The 18,159-nt window shown below is 52.9% G+C and overlaps 3 protein-coding genes across 5 annotated transcripts; 1 reads left to right on the forward strand and 2 right to left on the reverse strand.

Annotated features, from left to right (window-relative positions):
- Positions 1 to 2,053: 2,053 nt before the first annotated feature.
- Positions 2,054 to 5,283, reverse strand: LOC306799931 (multiple myeloma tumor-associated protein 2 homolog). 2 transcript variants are annotated; one of them, XM_079301584.1, is made up of 9 exons: positions 5,141 to 5,283; positions 4,240 to 4,435; positions 3,983 to 4,136; positions 3,841 to 3,886; positions 3,675 to 3,757; positions 3,500 to 3,572; positions 3,083 to 3,162; positions 2,658 to 2,816; positions 2,054 to 2,581 (listed from the first exon to the last, which is right to left on the reverse strand). In XM_079301584.1, the coding sequence occupies exons 2-9, from the start codon at positions 4,331 to 4,333 to the stop codon at positions 2,359 to 2,361; spliced, it is 912 nt and encodes a 303-aa protein (XP_079157710.1). In that variant the 5' UTR covers positions 4,334 to 4,435; positions 5,141 to 5,283; the 3' UTR covers positions 2,054 to 2,358. The 2 variants fall into 2 exon arrangements, with proteins under 2 accessions (XP_079157710.1, XP_079157711.1); XM_079301585.1 differs by having other exon boundaries at positions 4,240 to 4,374; positions 5,141 to 5,278.
- Position 5,284: 1 nt separating this feature from the next.
- MRPL55 (mitochondrial ribosomal protein L55) lies at positions 5,285 to 6,482 on the reverse strand. The gene is made up of 3 exons (XM_079302453.1): positions 6,406 to 6,482; positions 6,130 to 6,313; positions 5,285 to 5,459 (listed from the first exon to the last, which is right to left on the reverse strand). The coding sequence occupies exons 1-3, from the start codon at positions 6,426 to 6,428 to the stop codon at positions 5,316 to 5,318; spliced, it is 351 nt and encodes a 116-aa protein (XP_079158579.1). The 5' UTR covers positions 6,429 to 6,482; the 3' UTR covers positions 5,285 to 5,315.
- A 505-nt stretch (positions 6,483 to 6,987) lies between these two features.
- On the forward strand, positions 6,988 to 17,650 carry GUK1 (guanylate kinase 1). 2 transcript variants are annotated; one of them, XM_079300529.1, is made up of 8 exons: positions 6,988 to 7,114; positions 12,448 to 12,561; positions 13,280 to 13,321; positions 14,077 to 14,173; positions 15,688 to 15,826; positions 16,601 to 16,685; positions 16,979 to 17,064; positions 17,475 to 17,650. In XM_079300529.1, the coding sequence occupies exons 1-8, from the start codon at positions 7,072 to 7,074 to the stop codon at positions 17,508 to 17,510; spliced, it is 642 nt and encodes a 213-aa protein (XP_079156655.1). In that variant the 5' UTR covers positions 6,988 to 7,071; the 3' UTR covers positions 17,511 to 17,650. The 2 variants fall into 2 exon arrangements, with proteins under 2 accessions (XP_079156655.1, XP_079156656.1); XM_079300530.1 differs by lacking the exons at positions 16,979 to 17,064; positions 17,475 to 17,650 and adding an exon at positions 16,264 to 16,389.
- The last annotated feature ends 509 nt before the right edge of the window (positions 17,651 to 18,159 follow it).

An 18,159-nucleotide genomic window follows, 5' to 3' on the forward strand; every position in this document is an offset into this window, starting at 1 on the left:
AGTTTTGTGGGGATAAAATAGGAATTCTGCCTTTCTAAGTGCTTTGTTTTTACATTTTTCCTTTCTGCAGTCCCCTCTGGATCCAGGACAGAGCTCCTCCTCCGGGTGATCTCCTGCCTTCCCTGTCAGCTGCAGCTTCTCCTCCCTGGTGCTCAGCTCAGGCTGCCTGCCAGCTCTGGGCTGTTTTCCTGCCTGGAGCTGCAGCAGATTCCCCAGTGCACAGGCTGCAAAAGCTGTAAGATGCAAGGTCTGTCCTGCAGGTTAGAGAGCAAATTCCCTGTTGGGAAACTCTGGGTGGGTAACAGAGACTGTGGCTGGGAATGTAGCAAAGGGTAAAGAGCACTGAGCAAACTGGGATCACAAACCTCCTGCAAGTCAGAAATCCACCTTGGAATTTCAAGCTGATTCAGGATATTTGCATCCCTAATAGAGCAGGAGAGCTCTTTCTTCCTGTTCTGGGAGGGAATTGAACTTGAAGGGCCAGCTGGGTTAGGATGCTGCTCCTCTGCATTCAGAATTTGCTGTGGAAAACGGAATGTGGTGATGTTCTCAGAGCTGTGGGAGCTGTGCTCTGCCCTCTGCTCTGGGCAGCACAGGCTTTGCTCTGTTCCAGGCCCTCAGCCTGGGCAGGAGGTGGCTCAAGCCCAGGGCAAAGGATCCTGCCCAGTCCCTGGACAGGGAGGCTTTGGGGTGGGTGAGCAGCCCTGGGATGGGGCTGGGCTCCTTTACCCCTCTCCCCCTCAGTTTTGGCTTCTCCTGTTTCTCAAACTGCTTTCCCTCAGATCCTGGTTTTGAGTGTCAGACAGGAAGGGGCAGAGCAGGAGATGGCCTGGGAGAGTTGAACTGAGCTGGGCCAGCAGTGCCCCAGCCCCTCTGCCATGGCTCTGGGCAGATCAGCACCCTCTCCTTTTGCTGTGGGTGCAGATGGTCCTGGCAGAGCCCAGCCCTGCCCTGATCCATCCCAAAGCTTGGGAGCTGGGAGCCATGGAGGGAGCAGGACACTAGGAATTGTGGTACTCTCCCCTATCTTCCTTTTCAACCTGTTGCCCAGTTCCCATTAGGCACAGTCCTTCTCTGGGATGTTCCCAGCAGGCTCCAGCCACAGTTTGGATCCCAGAATCCCGTGGAGGTGATCCTGAGCACCAGCAGAGGCAGAGCCCTGGCCAGGCAGCACTCAGGGCCCCCAGCTGTGCCCCCAGGCTCCCTGGGATGGAACTGGAGCTGCAGCTGCTCCAAGCACGAGGAACATCCCTCGTGCCAAGAGGCTGCCAGCCCCAAAACTGGTGCTGGGCTGGGGATCACCAAGGGCTGTGAGTGCTCTGCAGCACCTCCCGAGCACGTTGGGACAGAAGGGCTTTGTGAACTCCTGAGCACAGTCCCACTGGGCTTTTGTCCACCACGACACACAAACCCTCCCTGTCTTCAGTTGCATCACTAATTACACAAATGAGGCCCCTGTGCTTGGCACGGCCACGCTGCAGCCAGCGATGCTCCAGAGCTGCTCGGGACACCCCCTTTCCATGGGCATCAGTATTTCTATTGATTGGTGTAAAACTCCCCTCTCACTATGCCAGGAATATAAATAATTGTGTGCTGAGGGTTTAAATCCTGCATGGGAGTGGAGTGTGCTGCTCACTGGGCTGGGTGAATGTGGCCAGGATAAAAGCCTGTGGAAGAAACTTGGTTCCATCCCCTTTCTCCCCATAAGTTGAATTATTTAGGTGTCTAAGGCCAGTTGGACAGGGCTTGGAGCATCCTGGGACAGTGGAAAGTGTCCAAGAAGAGCCTTAAGGTCCTTTCCAAGCCAAATCATTCTATTCTGAGGTAAACTGAGGCATCCATCCTAGAGGCTCCTGCTCACCTGGAGCAAGAGGTATTTCCTACAGACACAGTCAAGGTGTCCCTGCCAATGGCAGAGGGATTGGAACTAGATGAGCTTTGAGCTCCCATCCATGCAGCTGATGAACTTAGGGATTTTTTAAAGAAACTCTTCAGGTACTGCACTGGCTAGCACATAAGGGCAGGGAAAGAAGACAAAACCCATAATAACAACAATAATAATAATAATCTCTTCCAAAGTCTCTATACATAAACACGAGGTATCCACAGCATTGTCAGCACCACAGCCAGCACCAGCCCCCACCCACAGCATCCTCCGTGCTCGACGGATTTTAGGGAGTGAGGAGAAGGGTGCCAGGCCCTGCTGCCCCCTGGGCGGGCAGGGAAGGGGCTGCTGGCACCACCACCTTAATGCCCTTTGCCAGACTCCGCCCCGGCACCCGCGGGGCTGCGGCCTCTTTAACTTATAAACCACCTTCAAAAATAGAAATCTCTGCAAGATCTCCCTGAAACAACCTCTCAGTCCTCCGAGTCGGTGTCGTGGCGCTGCCGAGCCCCGCGGGCCGGGGGGGAGCGGGAGCTGCTCCTCTTGCTGCCCTTCCTCCGCGGGGAGGGGCGGCGGCCGCGGCCGTCCCGGCTCCGGCTGCGCGGGCGGGCGGGGCTGCGGCCGCCGCTGCTCGCCGACCAGTCCGAGTCCCGCCGCCGCCGGGCCCCGTGCTGCTGAGCTTTCCTGCGGTGGTGCCTGCGGGGACAAGGGGATTGTGGGCTGGAAAAGGGTTTTGGAAAGCCAGGAGATGGCCCCATCCCAACCCAGTCACCTCTTATCCCGATCGGGGGAAGAATCGGAGGACGATGGGGCAGCATCCTTCTTGGAATGCTTGTCCTTGTCCTTCTTCTTCTCCTTCTTATGTTTCTTCTTCTTCTTGTTCTTTTTCTCCTTCTTTTTCTCCTTTTTGGATTTTTTGCTGCTCTCGAGTCTGCAGGGAAGAGATCAAGCAGTGAGAATCCCTGCACTGTGCATCCCCTCTGGCTCTAAAAACTCATCTCCATCCCTTTCTCCAGGCACATCCCACCACATCCCTCCTTTGCCAAAGAGAAGCCCACAGAGGCTTTTGGGGATGATTCAGAGAGATGCAAAACAAGCCCAGTGCCAAACAGAGCCATGGAAACATTTTGTAAAATATTTCCTACAAAATCCAGGGCACTTCTGGTGGTTTCCCACCAAACTGGGAAAAATCCTCACCCTTTCTCCTCCACCTCCACCTCCTTTTCCTCCTTCTTCTTGGAGCCAGATGTCTCTGGGCTGCTGGAGACTCTCTGGTGCTAGGGTTAAAAAGGAGAAAAATAAAAAGTGAATCCATGAGCCTACAGCTTGTAATTACAAGACAAAAGGTTTTTCTTCCTTTAAAAAATTAAACTTGAAAAAAAAACCCTATAAATTACATTTGGGGAAAAAATTAGAATACCCTTAAGAGCTTCTTCCAAATTAAAGCCCCACAAATGAACTCCATGCCAACAGGACACAGGAAACTCCTGCAGGCCTCTGTGCTACAACACCCAGATGGGATTTTAAATGAAGTATTCCAAGTGTGGGGCACTGCTTTTTGCCTTTTTCCATCTGTTTTTGAACCTTCCAAGGATGATGTGACTGGCACTGTACCGTGAAGACTGAGAGCCCCATCTTGGCTGCCTCTCTGTCCTCCTTGGAGAGCATCACCCTGCCAGCGCTGCCACTGCACAGAGACCACACAAAAAAAAACAACAAAAAAACCATAAAACCACTAAAATCCAACAAATTGTTCTGAAATTGGTATGGGAAGCTTCCCTCTCCTCACCTGGAGCTGCCCAAACCCACCACTCGATCCACGTCCTTGTCGTCGCGCTCGGCGCCGTCCCTCTTGCACACCTCAGCCAGGTCCTGGGGGCAGGGGGGCAGTGAACTGTGTGTGTCCCCAAAATCAGAGCCCAGGGGACACTGGGGGGACAAACACTGTTTGTTACCTCTTTGCTGAGGCCCGTGGGCTGCCTCTTCACGTTCTTGTAGCCTCTATAAAAACAAGAACACACAGGGTGATGTGTGTGGGGACACACACACCTCCTGTTTTTGGGGTTTTTGGGGGGTTTTTGTGGGGTGTGGACTCACAGTGCTGCCATCATGGCCTCCTGCTCAGCCAGGCGGACAGCAGCCAGCTCCTCCTCCCGGGATAACGGGGGGCCCGTGTCCTTCTTGCCCTTGGCATACCAGGTCAGGTCCTTGCCCTTCTGCCACCGCCCCACCGGCGCCATCAGCGAGTTCCCTGTGGGGAGCCACGCCCCCCCCAACATCATCACAGCCCAAAACCGCGGCAGAGGGGACAGGGAGGGTGGCACAGGGGATTTGAGCAGGATTCCAGCCCTTACCCAGGTAATTCTCACGCTGTTTGTCCGTCTTGACATCCTCCCAGCTGAACTGGTCCTGGCCCCCCCGGACCCCGCCCCGGGAGGAGCCGAACATGGCTCTGCACCCCACAACAGATTTGGGGGGATTCTGGTGACCTGCAAAGAGATCAGCCCTGGGATCAACCACTTCAGATCCTCCATGCAGCTCTGGGGGCTCCTGAAGGTGCAAAAATGCAAATTTGGCCCCTCAGGGGTGAGTGGAGTAAGCAAAGACCTTTGTGGGGGTTTTACAGGATGAAAGGGGGGGTTCATAACCCGGAGTGGGAGGGGGTGCAATGCTTGGGGAGTGTCCCAGTATCGGGTGAGGAGGGGAGCTTAGGGCAGCTGCCAGGGGGTTCAGAGCCTCAGGCAGGTTTAGGGCAGTCACAGGGTCTGGGAAGGGGCTGCAGAGCGAGGGGGGCTCGCAGCCTGGGGAAGAGTTCAGGAGTACAAGTGGGAAGGTCCCGGGTCTGGGGGAGGCTGCAGGGTTGATGGCGGGGTTTAATGCCCGCATGGGGGTTCTGGGTTCAAGGGTGAGGGCTCATGGCCTGGGGGGGTTCACAGCCTGGATGGGATGAGAACTGGGAGAGGAGTCATGGCCTGGAGCGGAGGGTATACAGCCCGAGAAGAGGCTGCACGGCCCGGGGTGGGACATTAGCTGGGAGAGTTTCAGGGGCTGCGAAGGAGGAATCTGCAGGGCCTGCGCTGGGAGTTCTGCCCGTCCCCGAGGCGTGTGAAAGCAGCTCGGGGCGTTTCCCTGCAGCCCGAGCCGGGGAGTGCAAGGACCAGGCAGGCCCGAATCGCGGGGTGCCACCCGGAGCCCCAAATCCCGAAATTCCCAAATCCCAAAATCCCCAAAGCCGCCCCCGCTCCCCTCACGCACCTCCGGCCGCCGAGCGCGCGCGCGCCGCCGCTACCACCGCGGCACGGCCGGAGGGGGGGACGGGCAGCGGGCGGTACCACCGCGCCGCCAGCGCGGGGGGAGCCTCGCAGGGGCGCACCGCCGACACACGGCTTTGTTTATACGTATTTATTTATTTATTTCTGCTTTCATCGCTTCACTTCTTCCAGAATTTCTTGTAGGTGTCCAGGTCGATGCCCTCGAAGGTTTCCTCCTCCTTGGCTGTAGGTTTGCTGGGGAACTTGCGGCGCAGACGAGCCTTGCGTTCGGCTTCGGGCAGCGTGCTGCTGTCCAGGGGCAGCTGGGGACACGGAGGGGACGGGGTGAGACCGCGGGGACACAGCGTGACACCCCTGGGACATGGTGTGACACCCCTGGGACACGGCGTGAGACCCCCAGCATGCAGGGTGAGACCCCCAGCATGCAGGGTGAGACCCCTGGGACATGGTGTGATACCCCAGCACACAGGATGAGATCCCAGCTCCCAGCTCATAGGGTGAGCTCCCAGGGACAGCACGAGACCCCAGGGACACTGTGACCCTGTGGCACACACCAGGGACACACTGTGACCCCCAGCACACACCAGGCACACTGTGACCCCGGCACACACCAGGCACACTGTGACCCTGTGGCACACACCAGGCACACTGTGACCCTGTGGCACACACCAGGCACACTGTGACCCTGTGGCACACACCAGGCACACTGTGACCCCGGCACACACCAGGCACACTGTGACCCTGTGGCACACACCAGGCACACTGTGACCCTGTGGCACACACCATGCACACTGTGACCCCGGCACACACCATGCACACTGTGACCCCGGCACACACCAGGGACACTGTGACCCCGTGGCACACACCAGGCACCCCGGCAGACCCCGGCACACACCATGCACACTGTGACCCCGGCACACACCAGGCACCCCGGCAGACCCCGGCTGGCAGCCGGGCCCGGCGCGGCCGTACCATGAGGATGCGCTTGGGCTCGCTGTAGCGCATGCGCACGGTGGCGCCGTCGGCGCTGACCAGCAGCACGGGGTAGCGGCGGCCGTAGAGCTGCCGGTGCAGCTGGCAGATGGAGGCGCGGTTGGAGTTCCTGCGCACGCAGCCCGTGAGCGGCAGGCGGGACACGGACGGCAGGCACAGGGCACTGCGGGGACAAGGGGGCACAGGGTCACCGCAGGCTGCTCCCAGAGGGTCGCAGCCCGTCACCCGCCGCTGTCTCGGCCACTCTGTGCTCACCTCAGCGCCCGGCTCGACGCCATCTCAGCCCAGCTCCAGCAAAACTTCAGCAGATGGCACAGCCTGCGGATAGCCTGAGAGCAAGGGAAGGTTTCGGGGTGGCTGAGGGGTGACACCCCCGTGTGCCCATCACTGTGAAGCTTCCACATCCCCTCTGCGGCACAGAGCAGCCAGCCCCACCGTGGCTCCCCCCATTCCCGCAATGGTTCAGCCCAACCGAGTCTCCCACGGCCCAGCCGCGGGTCAGTTCCATGATAGCTCCCCCCCTCTCTCCCGGTCATGGTTCGGCCCACCACCGCTCCACCACGTTTCAGTCCCATAATGCCTCCCCCCCACACCCACCTTGGTTCAGCCCTCCCACCTCTCCCAACCCCACTATGGTTCCCGCCACCCTATCGCGGTTCGCCCAACACCGCCTCCCTCCGCACCGCCATATTCAGCCCATGTTGCCCCCTCTGTTTCCCCACCAAGTCCCCCCCAGTCACGACCCTGCCGGTGCTATTCCCTCACCCCCCCCGCCCGGCGCTACGCGTGGTCCGTCCCGCCGCCCCTCGCTCACGTGACTGCGCGCTCCCCCAGGAGCCCGCCCCGCGGTGACGTCACGGCGCGCGGCGGTGGCGGCGGGCGCGCGCGGGGGCTGCCGGGAGCGCGCCCCCCCATCCCCTCATGATCCTCGGGCGGATGCGCGGGGCGGGGATCGCCCGGGCGGGTGAGCGGGGATGGGGAGCGGGGCTCACACCCGCTCGGGGAGCGCAGACCCTCCCCAGGGCCGTGGATAGGGGGGTCTGACCTGCCCGAGGAGCTCGGCCGCTCACAGGGATCCTCGGCTGAGTGGCCTGGGGGCGTTCAGCTCCTCGGGGGGGGTCCGGAATGAGGAATCCGGGATTCTCAGCCCCTCACACTGACCCTCGGCTGAAGGGGCCCAGCTCCTCACGGCGTTCCTCTGCTGAGGGGTCCCGGGGTGCTCAGCCCCGGGTTGAGGAGCCCTGGCTGGCCTGGGCTGCTCAGCCCCTCACCGAGGCCCAAGGGCTCCAGCAGGCCCAGGATGCTCGGCTGGTCACAGGATCCTGCTCTGAGGCCTCCCAGCAGCCTCAGGCTCTCGGTGCCTCATGGGGGTCCCGGGACACCGAGATGCTGATCCCCCACAGGGATGAGGGGGCTGACACCCGGTCCCCATCACTGAGCTGCTCCTGGTTAGAAAATCAGATAGGGATGTGCAGGTTTAATCAGGTGAGGTTTGTGGGCACCGTGGGATGCAGTGAGGTAAGAAGGGTTTAGGTGCCCTAAAACAAACACGTGTGGGGAAGTGGGTGGTAAAACCACACCTGTGTGAGCTTCACCTCTGCAGAGGTTTTCCCAGGTGGGTAAACTGGTTTTGTTGTACTGGTGGGTTAAACTGGTCTGGAATAACTGGCCTGGACCTCCCTGGTTTCTGCAGTGACCTTGAGCAAGTGGTTTGTGTTGTGTCTGCAGCATCACTGCTCCCTGCAAGGCAGGAGTGCAGCCAGTGGAGAGGTTAATTAGTGCTTTTTAGGTAATTATTTCCAGGGAAAAGCTGGCTGAGTTCCAGCTCTGTACTGCTGTGGGATGCTCTGCTCCTCACAGAATCACAGCCTGGGTAAAGCTGGCAGGTTGGAACCTCCCTGCTCCTGTGCTGCAGATAATTCCCTGTCTGTCACAGCAGGAGCTCCCTCCCTTTTTGGAACCTGTCCCAAACCTTAGAGAAGTGGGGCTTTATAACAGACCTGCTAAAAATAGGGGTGGGATTATAATCCTAATCCAGGAGACCTTTCTCAAGGCTCCAGGGAAACTGTGCTTTAATCTTCTTTTCTTCTTCATAAGGGGGCTTTGCCTTCCCTGTAAAGCCTCTCTGCTAATCAGTTTTAATTTGTTTAACTCTGTGATGTCTGTCCTTTGCTCCCCTGGTTATGTTGCCACCCACGAGGTAAAATCCAGGGTGAATTTAGCAGCACGAGCAGACCAGGAACCACTCCTTGCCTTGGGGACATCTTCCTGTGACCAGCTCATCTTTTGGCAGCCCCAGAGGGATTTATGTGGCTGTTTGCCCTCAGTCCTAGGTGTGGTAGATAATTAATGTTGTTAATTAGCTGAGCTGTTCTCTTGCTGATTAACTCTGCAGTGGTTTTGGTAGATTGGGCTGCATCCCAACCCCTTTTTAGGAAACTCTCTGTGCTGGATATTTGCAGGTTGGCTGCTCTGAAAATGCCAAAATCTGACAAAAAGTGAGAAAAAAAATTGAGCTTCTGCCTAAAATAAATACATCTGTGTGACATTCCTGGTTCAGCCAGCTGGGAAATGTGATGCACCAATGCATTCCTGGATCCAAACAGGAGAGAGGAAAAAGCCCCATATCCACCAGACCTGGGGTTTTGGGGTTTTGTTGCTTTTTCTGTGGGGTGTTTGGCAGGGATGAGGGAGCAGGGACATTGTGGGAGTGCCCTGGGATGTTGTGGCTGCTCCATCCCTGCAAGTGTCCAAGGTTGGACAGGGATTGGAGCAGCCTGGGGTGGTGGGAGGTGTCCCTGCCATGGCAGGGGTGGGACAACATGAGCTTTAAGCTACCAAACTTTTCTGGAATTCTCTGAAATTCCCAGTCTGCCATCTTTCCTCCTGTAAGGGCACAGCCCCATCACCTGGGAGTGGAAATGGATTTTGTTTCAGTTTTCCTCTGCAGATCTCCAGCCAGAGAAGGGATTGACGAGGGGGGCAGGAGGAAACACCTGCAAGCCTTTAGGTTTATTTTTAGCTGTTTTGAAACAAGTGAGACACAATGACAACCCAGGTGTCTTTTCTCTTAGTCATGAGTATTCTGGGGAAAGGAAAGGGAGTGAAATGAAGGAGAGAGCCTGTGGAAGTGATTTGGATCTGTGAGCAGGAGGAGTTTTGTGGCTGTGGGCCTGATGTGAAGCTGAGGAAGAGGAATGTTCTGCAGAAAATGCCTGGAAGTGTTCCAGGTTGGATGCAGCTTGGGGCAGCTTGGTCTAGTGTAAGTTACCCTTGCCCATGGGTTTGGAATTAGATGGTCTGGGAGGTCCCTTCCAACAAAACCATCCCAGGATTCCACACAGACACAATCCCTGTGCCTTCAGTGCCTTTAGGGACAGCTTTGCTGATTTCCATAATCCCAGAGCAGCAAGGGCTGGCACCCCACAGCCTTTTGGCCTTTTGGGGTGTTGGCTGCAGCTTTGCCAGCCAGGAGAGCAGGAAGTGGAGGAGGAATCTGGAGGGGAGATTAAAGCTCAGCAGGATGGTTCTCATTGGCCACCTTCACTTGCAGCTCATTAATTAAGGCTTTAGGAGCTCAGAAATAGCCCAGCTCTGGCCCCAGAGGCTGAGCTGCTGCCAAGGGCTGCACTGCTTTCCTTGGCTGGAAGGGAGCACCAGGAAAAGGTAAGGATGTGCTGGAGCCTGCCCCCCTTCCCAGTTTGTCTGGGGCTGAATGAAATGATTGGATTATTCAATTTCTACTGGTGTTTGCTGAGATGAAATCCTGAGGGAGAAGAGGGGAAAGCTCTTTTCCTTCTGGCTTGGATCCCAGAAGGGAATCTGGAACACCTGGAAATCCCTGCTGGCATCCCAGTGTCACCTGTGGGGTTTTTAGGGTGTTATGTGTGATGAAGGAGCATTTTTTGGGGGCAGGTGTGATGTAAAGCACGTTGGGATGTTTGAAGGGGATGAATTTGTGTGGAGAGTTTTCCAAGGAATGCTTAGGGCTCACCTGAGGGAATTACCTGGGAGAGAAGAACTGAGAGGGAAATGGTTTTGGTAACTCCTCTGCTCCCTTGCTGCAAGCACTGGGTAGCATTTCCCTTTCTCCTGTTTTTTAACATTTAGGGAAAACTTGTGTGTTTTTTGGAAATTACAGAAATTTAAGTACCAAGGGAATGGTAGGAAAGTCCCCAAAGGACTCCTAGAGTTTGTTCAGCCTTCTGTTTTTTGGGAATGAAGGAACCAATGTGGTGATGAGATTGGAAAAAAAAAAAAAAGGCATAAAGGGATTTCCTGATGGATAATTACTGTCCGTGGGTGTTTCACCGCCCACATTGCCGCTGTTGGCACCTCCTTTGGGAGTGAATATCGCGTCCCTTGGCGCTGCTGGGATGAACTGCAGTCAGGACAGAGGGAAAAGCTGTGTAATTGTCGGGCTGCCCGGGGAGGAGGGATTTGGGGCTCGGGAGGTCCCGCTCAGGCAGGCGGGGTCAGGCAGAGGAGCCCGGCGGGATTAGCCCGGGCCGCTCTGGTGAGGCAGCATTTGGCTTAAGGCAGTTTGAAAAGTGATGTGTAAAGTCAGGGTGACATTGCTGTGAGCTCATTTCAAATGAAAAGGCGTTATCTGCTTCTTGGCTGGTGGCTCCCCAGCCCGGGAGGCTAAAAAAAAAAAATCCTTTTCAGGGATTTTACTGCTTGCTGAAAGCAACTTGATTTAAATAGGAAAAACTTGTTTGATTTGTCCCACTCTCACCATCACTTCTGGTTTGGAAGCTGCTGATGGATCCTGCAGCTTCACACAGTATTTCTTCTTTTTCCCATGTGGAGAATTACCCTGTCTTCCTCTCCAGAGACACAGGAATATGAAAATCCTTTCCTTCCCCCCTTTTCTTTTCCTTCCCCCCTTTTCTTTCCTTCCCCCCTTTTCTTTTCCTTCCCCCCTTTTCTTTTCCTTCCCCCCTTTTCTTTTCCTTCCCCCCTTTTCTTTTCCTTCCCCCTTTTCTTATCCTTCCCCCCTTTTCTTTTCCTTCCCCCCCTTTCTTTTTCCTTCCCCCCTTTTCTTTTCCTTCCCCCCTTTTCTTTTCCTTCCCCCCTTTCTTTTCCTTCCCCCCTTTTCTTTTCCTTCCCCCCTTTTCTTTTCCTTCCCCCTTTTCTTTCCGTCCCCCCTTTTCTTTTCCTTCCCCACCTTTTCTTTTTCCTTCCCCCCCTTTTCTTTTCCTCCCCCCTTTCCTTTTCCTTCCCACCCTTTTCTTTTCCTTCCCCCCTTTTCTTTTCCTTCCCCCCTTTTCTTTTCCTTCCCCCCCTTTTTTTTCCTTCCCCCCTTTTCTTTTCCTTCCCCCCTTTTCTTTTTCCTTCCCCCCTTTTCTTTTCCTTCCCCCCTTTTCTTTTCCTTCCCCCCTTTTTTTTCCTTCCCCCCTTTTCTTTTCCTTCCCCCCTTTTCTTTTTCCTTCCCCCCTTTTCTTTTCCTTCCCCCCTTTTTCTTTCCTTCCCCCCTTTTCTTTTCCTTCCCCCCTTTTCTTTTCCTTCCCCCCTTTTCTTTTCCTTCCCCCCTTTTCTTTTCCTTCCCCCCTTTTCTTTTCCTTCCCCCCTTTTCTTTTCCTTCCCCCCTTTTCTTTTCCTTCCCCCCTTTTCTTTTCCTTCCCCCCTTTTCTTTTCCTTCCCCCCTTTTCTTTTCCTTCCCTTTCCAGTTCTGTGTGGCCCCAGGCTGCCTTTTTTCCCCTGTACCAGGACCAGATCTCTGTGATCTTTCTTTCTTGCTGTGAAACACCTGCAGATGGAGTTGGTGCTTCAGGAAATATGAGAATAAACCCCAGAGCATGTTGAGTTCAGATGCTGCTCCAAGGGTTTGGGGGTTGGTGATGCAAAGTCTTACCTGCAAACTCTCCTTGAAGCTCCTTTCTATCTCTGAGAGGGGAGGGGCTGGGACTGCACCTCTGTCCCATGATTCCAAATGCCACCAGGCACAAACAGGATTTTGTTTCTTTTAAATAATTTTCCTTTTGGTCCCAGTGAGACCCAGCTGTGATGGAAAACAGCTGGCTTGAATCATCCCAGTTTAGTGGCAGCCAAATCCCAGTTTCCTCCTCCTTTGGGTTACATCCTATGAGTTTAACCTCAGTCTCTTGAGAAGTGTTTCTGCACTCCCAGTGCTTTTTATCAGCTCTAAGCTTGTGATTTTTGCATCATTTCAGATTTTCCTGCAGGAATTTGTACCCAAGGGTCAAGGATTGGTGCTGTTTTGAGGGGCTGAGCACTGCTAGGAATCCAGCAGTGGGTGTTTCTAACCAGATCCATTTTTCTGTCTCTCCCCAGTCATGCAGGGACCAAGGCCAGTGGTTCTGAGTGGCCCATCAGGTGCAGGGAAAAGCACTTTGTTAAAGAAATTGTTCAAAGATTATGAGAATGTCTTTGGCTTCAGCGTCTCCCGTGAGTATCCAGGGATGGGCTGTGGAGTTCAGGAGTTCAGAGCCTGCCTCTCTTTATACCCCAAATAGGGATTTTTCATGGTTTGTCTGTGTCCCAGTCTGTCTGTGAGCCCTTGAGGATTTAGTTTAAATAATTCAGGGCACCTTTTACTGCAGTTGTTGAGTGGTGAGTCTAATTTTGTCTGGGGTAGCACCTTTCCAGGTCTGGTGACTCCTCTCATCTCTAAACACAGCCCAGACAGGAAACAAGAACCTTCTGAGTGATTCTTGACTCTGAAAGTAATAAAATCCTCCCACATTTGTGCTTTAAAAGCCCTTTGATTTTTCCATGGAGCTTTGTGAGGTGTTTTTAGGTCCATGACCAAAATGTGTTTTACATTTTTGCATACTGGCAAGTAAAATCTGTGTTTTGAGATCTGGATTTACTCTAGCATGAAAGAGCAAATACTGGATGTTTAAAAATTTAATGCTATGGCAGGAAAAAAAAACTTTATCTATTCTGTGTGTGTGTGTGTCATCCTGTGCTCCTGATTCAACTGAATATCTCATCTCACTCCAAACCAAACCTTATTTTTCCCTAAATTGCCTCTTGATGAGATTTTTTCCCTAGAGATCCATGTACCACTTAGACCTTGGCATTTCTTTGATCCTGCAACACCTGTGGGTGATGTACAGAATTTACAAAACTGTTCTTTCTTTTATTTTTTTTTTTCCTGCAGATACCACAAGGCAGCCAAGACCTGGAGAAGTGAATGGCAAAGGTGAGCCTGTAGCAGTCAGGTCTGTCTCACTGGACTCTTCACATAATTCAGGTTTTCAAAGCTGGGCTCTTATTTTAGGTACTGTGTTCTGTACTTGGGTGTTGGGTGACTTGATTTTCCAAAGTTCCAGGTAGTTCTGGGGAGATATTTCCAATGGCCACTGCTTTGGGAAGTGCAGCTGCTTAATGAGATGGTTTTAGCTGCATTAATAGCTTGTGCCCAGCTGTTTTCTCATGTATTTGCATATTTAAGGAACAATCAAATGAGGTTTGCTCTTAGTTTCCAATGGCAGTTTTCCCTCTGAAATGAAAGGAAGGAATTTCAACAGGAGATAAAGAAATATTCCTTTTTAGTTAGTTTGGTTTTGATGTTCCCTTTTATCTCCCTCTCTCTCATCCCATTCTGGTCTTTAATTAGAAATCCTTTAAAATGAAAGGCCTTGCCATTCCTGCTGTCATATGTCCCACACCTGTAAGCAGGGAAGGGAGAAGTTCCCATTGCACCAGGACTGGGAAAGGCTATGAAAAATTGGGTGGAGCAGCATTTTTGGCCACTCAGAAAACTCCAAAATGTTTTGAGCAGGTGTTTGGACAACTGCTGTGGAAGCAGGAAGTGAATCTCTGCAGTCTGCCAGCATTGTCTGAAGCAGATTTAAAGTGTCTTCTCCCCCAAAAACCCATGGGTGTCATTTTCACCATGAGCTTTCCCTTCAGAATGTTAATTTTCTGTGCATTTCTCCCATTTTCCATCTCTAGATTATCACTTTGTAACCAGAGAGGAAATGCAGAAAGAAATTGATGCCGGTGAATTTATTGAGCACGCAGAGTTCTCTGGGAATATGTATGGGACAAGGTGGGTCAGCTGTCCCTGCCTGTGCCACAGGACTTAGATGGTCCTGAAGGTCCTTTCCAATCCAAACTCTTCTGGCATTCTAGAAAATAAATACAGAATCCCTCCAAGCCCCTGAGGATGTTCCTGCTCAGATGTGGGATAAAATTGAGAGTCCCTCCTGCTTAGCAGAAGAGTTGAAATTCTCACCAGTCCTTTCTGCTCTCTAAGTTTCATCAGTGAATAATAATAAAGGATTAAAAAGCTTGAGGCCATTCCCCATGGGGAAAAGAAATTGGTTTTACAGCATTTAAAAGCCACCACTTGCAAAATTAAGTGAAGAATTATGTGCATCTTGTGACCCAGATGCAGCACCCTTCAGGAGAGTGTGTGGAGTCAGTGGATCTCTAGAGAAGGGGAGCTCTCATCAGTTCTGCTCTTTGGTGAAGCTGTTTCCATATTTGTCACAGAATCCCAGGATGGTTTGAGTTGGAAGGGACCTTTAAGATTAAGTTCTAACCTCCTGCCATGAGCAGGGGACTCCCCTCTAGCTGGTGAAGCTCTGTCAAGACAGGAGTTTATGGACATCCCACCCATCCTGTGGGACAGTCACACATGATCCATTCCCACACCTCCCAGCTGGCTTTGCCAACCTCTCTAGCAGGAGACAGCAGCCCCCTTGTCCTGGTTTGAAGGACAGGTGTCTGCTAATAAAAGCAGAAGCTTCTCTTTGAAATGGAGAATGTAAGCAACCTTTCTCCAAATTATTATTGTAATTTTGAAATTAAGGGGCTCCTGGGCAAAGATAAGGGAATTAAGAATAATAGTTCTTTACTAGGAAAATTAAAATAGCAATGCAGTATTACAAAGAACAATCCCAAAACACTGATAGAGTCAGAATACAACCTGTCAGTCAGGGTGGTGGCACAGTCCCATTCCATGGTGCTGCATCCTCCTGCAGTGGCAGATGTGGTTCAGCTGCAGCAGTGCTCCTGGAGAAGGTGCAGTTCCCTCTGAAGCTCCAGGGATGATGTGGAAAGGTCTGGCTTTCCTCTGGAATCCAGTGGAAAGAAGGTTCCTTGGTGTCCAAAATCTCAGTTTTTCTCTGGGTAGGAAAGGCTTGGCTCCTGCCCTGGCTGGAGCATCTCCCAGTGGGATGATGGAATTTTATCAGTCATGCACTGGGACTCACTGGCCATGAACAGGAGATATCTCCTGGAGGGAGGATGGGCTGTGGGAAGATAAAGATGATTGCCCAGCTGGTTTAAAGATGGCCCATTAGCAGAGAATGTGTGCCAGGAGATCAGGGGCACTGCCCCACCCTGCTGCAACAGATGGGGACAGAATTCACATTTCTGACCATATCCTATTATTATATTGCAACCCAAGACACCCCTGCTCTGCCCAGAGCAGTGACACTTGGAGAAACTCCTCAAGAGCAGAGCAGGCTCTGTCCCCTCCTGCCACCCAGGGGAACCTGTGAGGGGACACCCCAACTCCCCTGGTGCTCTGACCCCTTGCTGTGTCTGTGTCCCCAGTAAAGGAGCTGTGCAGGCCGTGCAGGCCCAGAACCAGATCTGTGTGCTCGACATCGACATCCAGGGCGTGAAGAACATCAAGCAGACGGAGCTGAACCCCATCTACATCTCGGTGCAGCCGCCCTCCATTGAGATCCTGGTGAGCGCCCGCCTTGCTTTGCCGTTAGCAGTTAGAGGTAATCAGCTCTACAGCCTTCCTCAGTGATCCTCAGGGCCCTGCACTAGCTGGGGAGGACAGTCCCAAGCTCATCTCTGCCCAGCCCAGCTCCCCAGGGCTCTCAGGGATCAATCTTCCTGTGTTTCTTTTGTTGAGTCCTTCATCAATGTTTTCCACGCTTTGGTTATGGACTCCTGTTGCAGCTTACCCAGTCTTTGAATGCATTGTGTTTTGTGCTGTGCTGAGGTTTGCCTCCACAGTTAAAATTAAACCCAGGGAGGCTGGTTCTATGCCCCTCTGGTTTTACCCTATGTAAGTGATTACAGTGGGACTCTAGAAAAAGTGGAATCCACTGTCAAGGTTCAGAAAGGGATGAGGACACATGAGGACAACTCCTGACTCTCCCCTCTTGCTCTCAGTACATCAGGCAGGCTCTGTTTCTCGTTGAGTTTGTGGAGGAGGAAGCCAGCAGCACCAGATGCCAGAGCCCAGCAGAGAGATCTCATTTCCAGCAGTACCTGGAAAAATAAATAAATGAGAGGGAGGTAAAAGAATCCTGTGACCCTGAACTCTGGGTAGGAGATGTCAAGCCCAGTTTGGCCACTGTTTGCACTGGGCTGTAACTGAGGCCCCTCACCCTCTGCAGGGTGTTCTCACATGCCCCTGGTGACAGACAGCAGTTGCCTGAGGATGGGGGTGGTTCTGCTGCAGCTCTCAGAACACTCATTGCTCCAATGCCTTTGTCCTTGGCTTTAGGAGAAACGACTACGGGACCGAAAGACTGAGACAGAGGAGAGTTTACAGAAGCGTCTGACTGCAGCCCGGGTGGACCTGGAGCTCAGTGAGTGCTGGGTGCAGGGACAGGGCTGCCTGGATGATTTGGGAGCTGGAGTTTTTGGGAACAGCTGATCTGTGCTCTCCAGTGCTGGCAGGGCTTGCCACGAGCTGACTTGGATCACTGCTGCATTTTCCACTGCAGTTCCTTGGGGGTGGTTGGCAGAGCAGTTCATTAGCAGCAGTTGAAATAATCATAATGCTAAAAAAACATATTAAAATGCCATGGGACTTCATGCATGAGAGCTGACACAAGGAAGAAAAATTCTCCTCTAACTCTGTGCTCATCTCTTTCCCTAGGTAAAGAGCCTGGCCTGTTTGACCTGGTCATCATTAATGATGATTTAGAAAAGGCCTATTCTGAATTGAAGGAGGTGCTCCTGGAGGTGAGTCCTTGGGGATTTTTCTGCCTCATTCCTGGGCCAGGCAGGTGAGGGTCTGTTCTCAGGCTGCCACAGAAATGTCACCTCATCCCTCTCTTGGTCTGCTTTGAGCTGCTGAGGGACAGATTGAGTACAGGTGATGATAGATCAGTGTCCTAGGAGTGGGAAATGAATCCAACACAATCCTGAGTTGGGGCAACAAACATTCATCCCTGGGTAGCAGAGAAGGGGATTCCTATTTCTGGAGCTTCCAAGTCCCAGCCTTGTCCCTAGAGGTGAACTCATGGCTTGGTCCTGTGATATTGTGGAACTTTTCTGAGCTGTTGGTCACTCCTGGTGCCCTAAGCTGTGACACCAAGAGTTGTTTCCCAAAGAGTGGCAAATTCTGAGTCTCTTTCCTGATCTCCTTGCAGGAAATCAAGAAGACTGAAGAATCCAGGAAGTCCTGAGTTGATCCTGCTTGGGCATTTCAATTTTGCACATCATTCCCAAGGCATCACACCGTTCTATTCCAAGAGACATTCCCTTTAGGCTGCTCCTACCCCCAACTGACCCTAGAATGTTTATATTAAAAGGCAAGAAAAGGAAACCTGCTCATGCTTGTGCTTCTGTTACTGCATGCTCAGCATGTTCTCCCTGAGGGTTGATCCCTCTGGGTTCTTTGGGAGCTGAGCCCTTCTGGAAGGTTCTGGAGGAGCTGTTGGGCTGATGTGCTTGAAGGCAGCAATAAATCCCTTTTCCTAGGGGGAATCCCTGCATCCAGGAACTGTTGCCTGTACAGGTCTCTGTTCTGAGACCTAGAGAGCTTTGCACTTCATTTCCCAAGTTCTGTTTAGCATTAACATTGATGTTTTCATGAAACTTCCTTGTCCTCCAGCAGGACATGTCCTGAGTGTCCTTGGGCTGGTTTCTCACACTGAAATCTCTGGGGACAAGCTGGGGAAGAAGGATTCAGGGAGAACTCAGAGCCCCTTGCAGGAGAGGGACTGGGGACAAGGGATGGAGGGACAGGACACAGGGAATGGCTCCCACTGCCAGAGGGCAGGGATGGATGGGATATTGGGAAGGAATTCCTGGCTGGGATGGAATTCTCAGAGC

Source organism: Erithacus rubecula (genome assembly GCF_903797595.1).
Source record: "Erithacus rubecula genome assembly, chromosome: 3".
Taxonomy (NCBI): Eukaryota; Metazoa; Chordata; class Aves; order Passeriformes; family Muscicapidae; genus Erithacus; species Erithacus rubecula.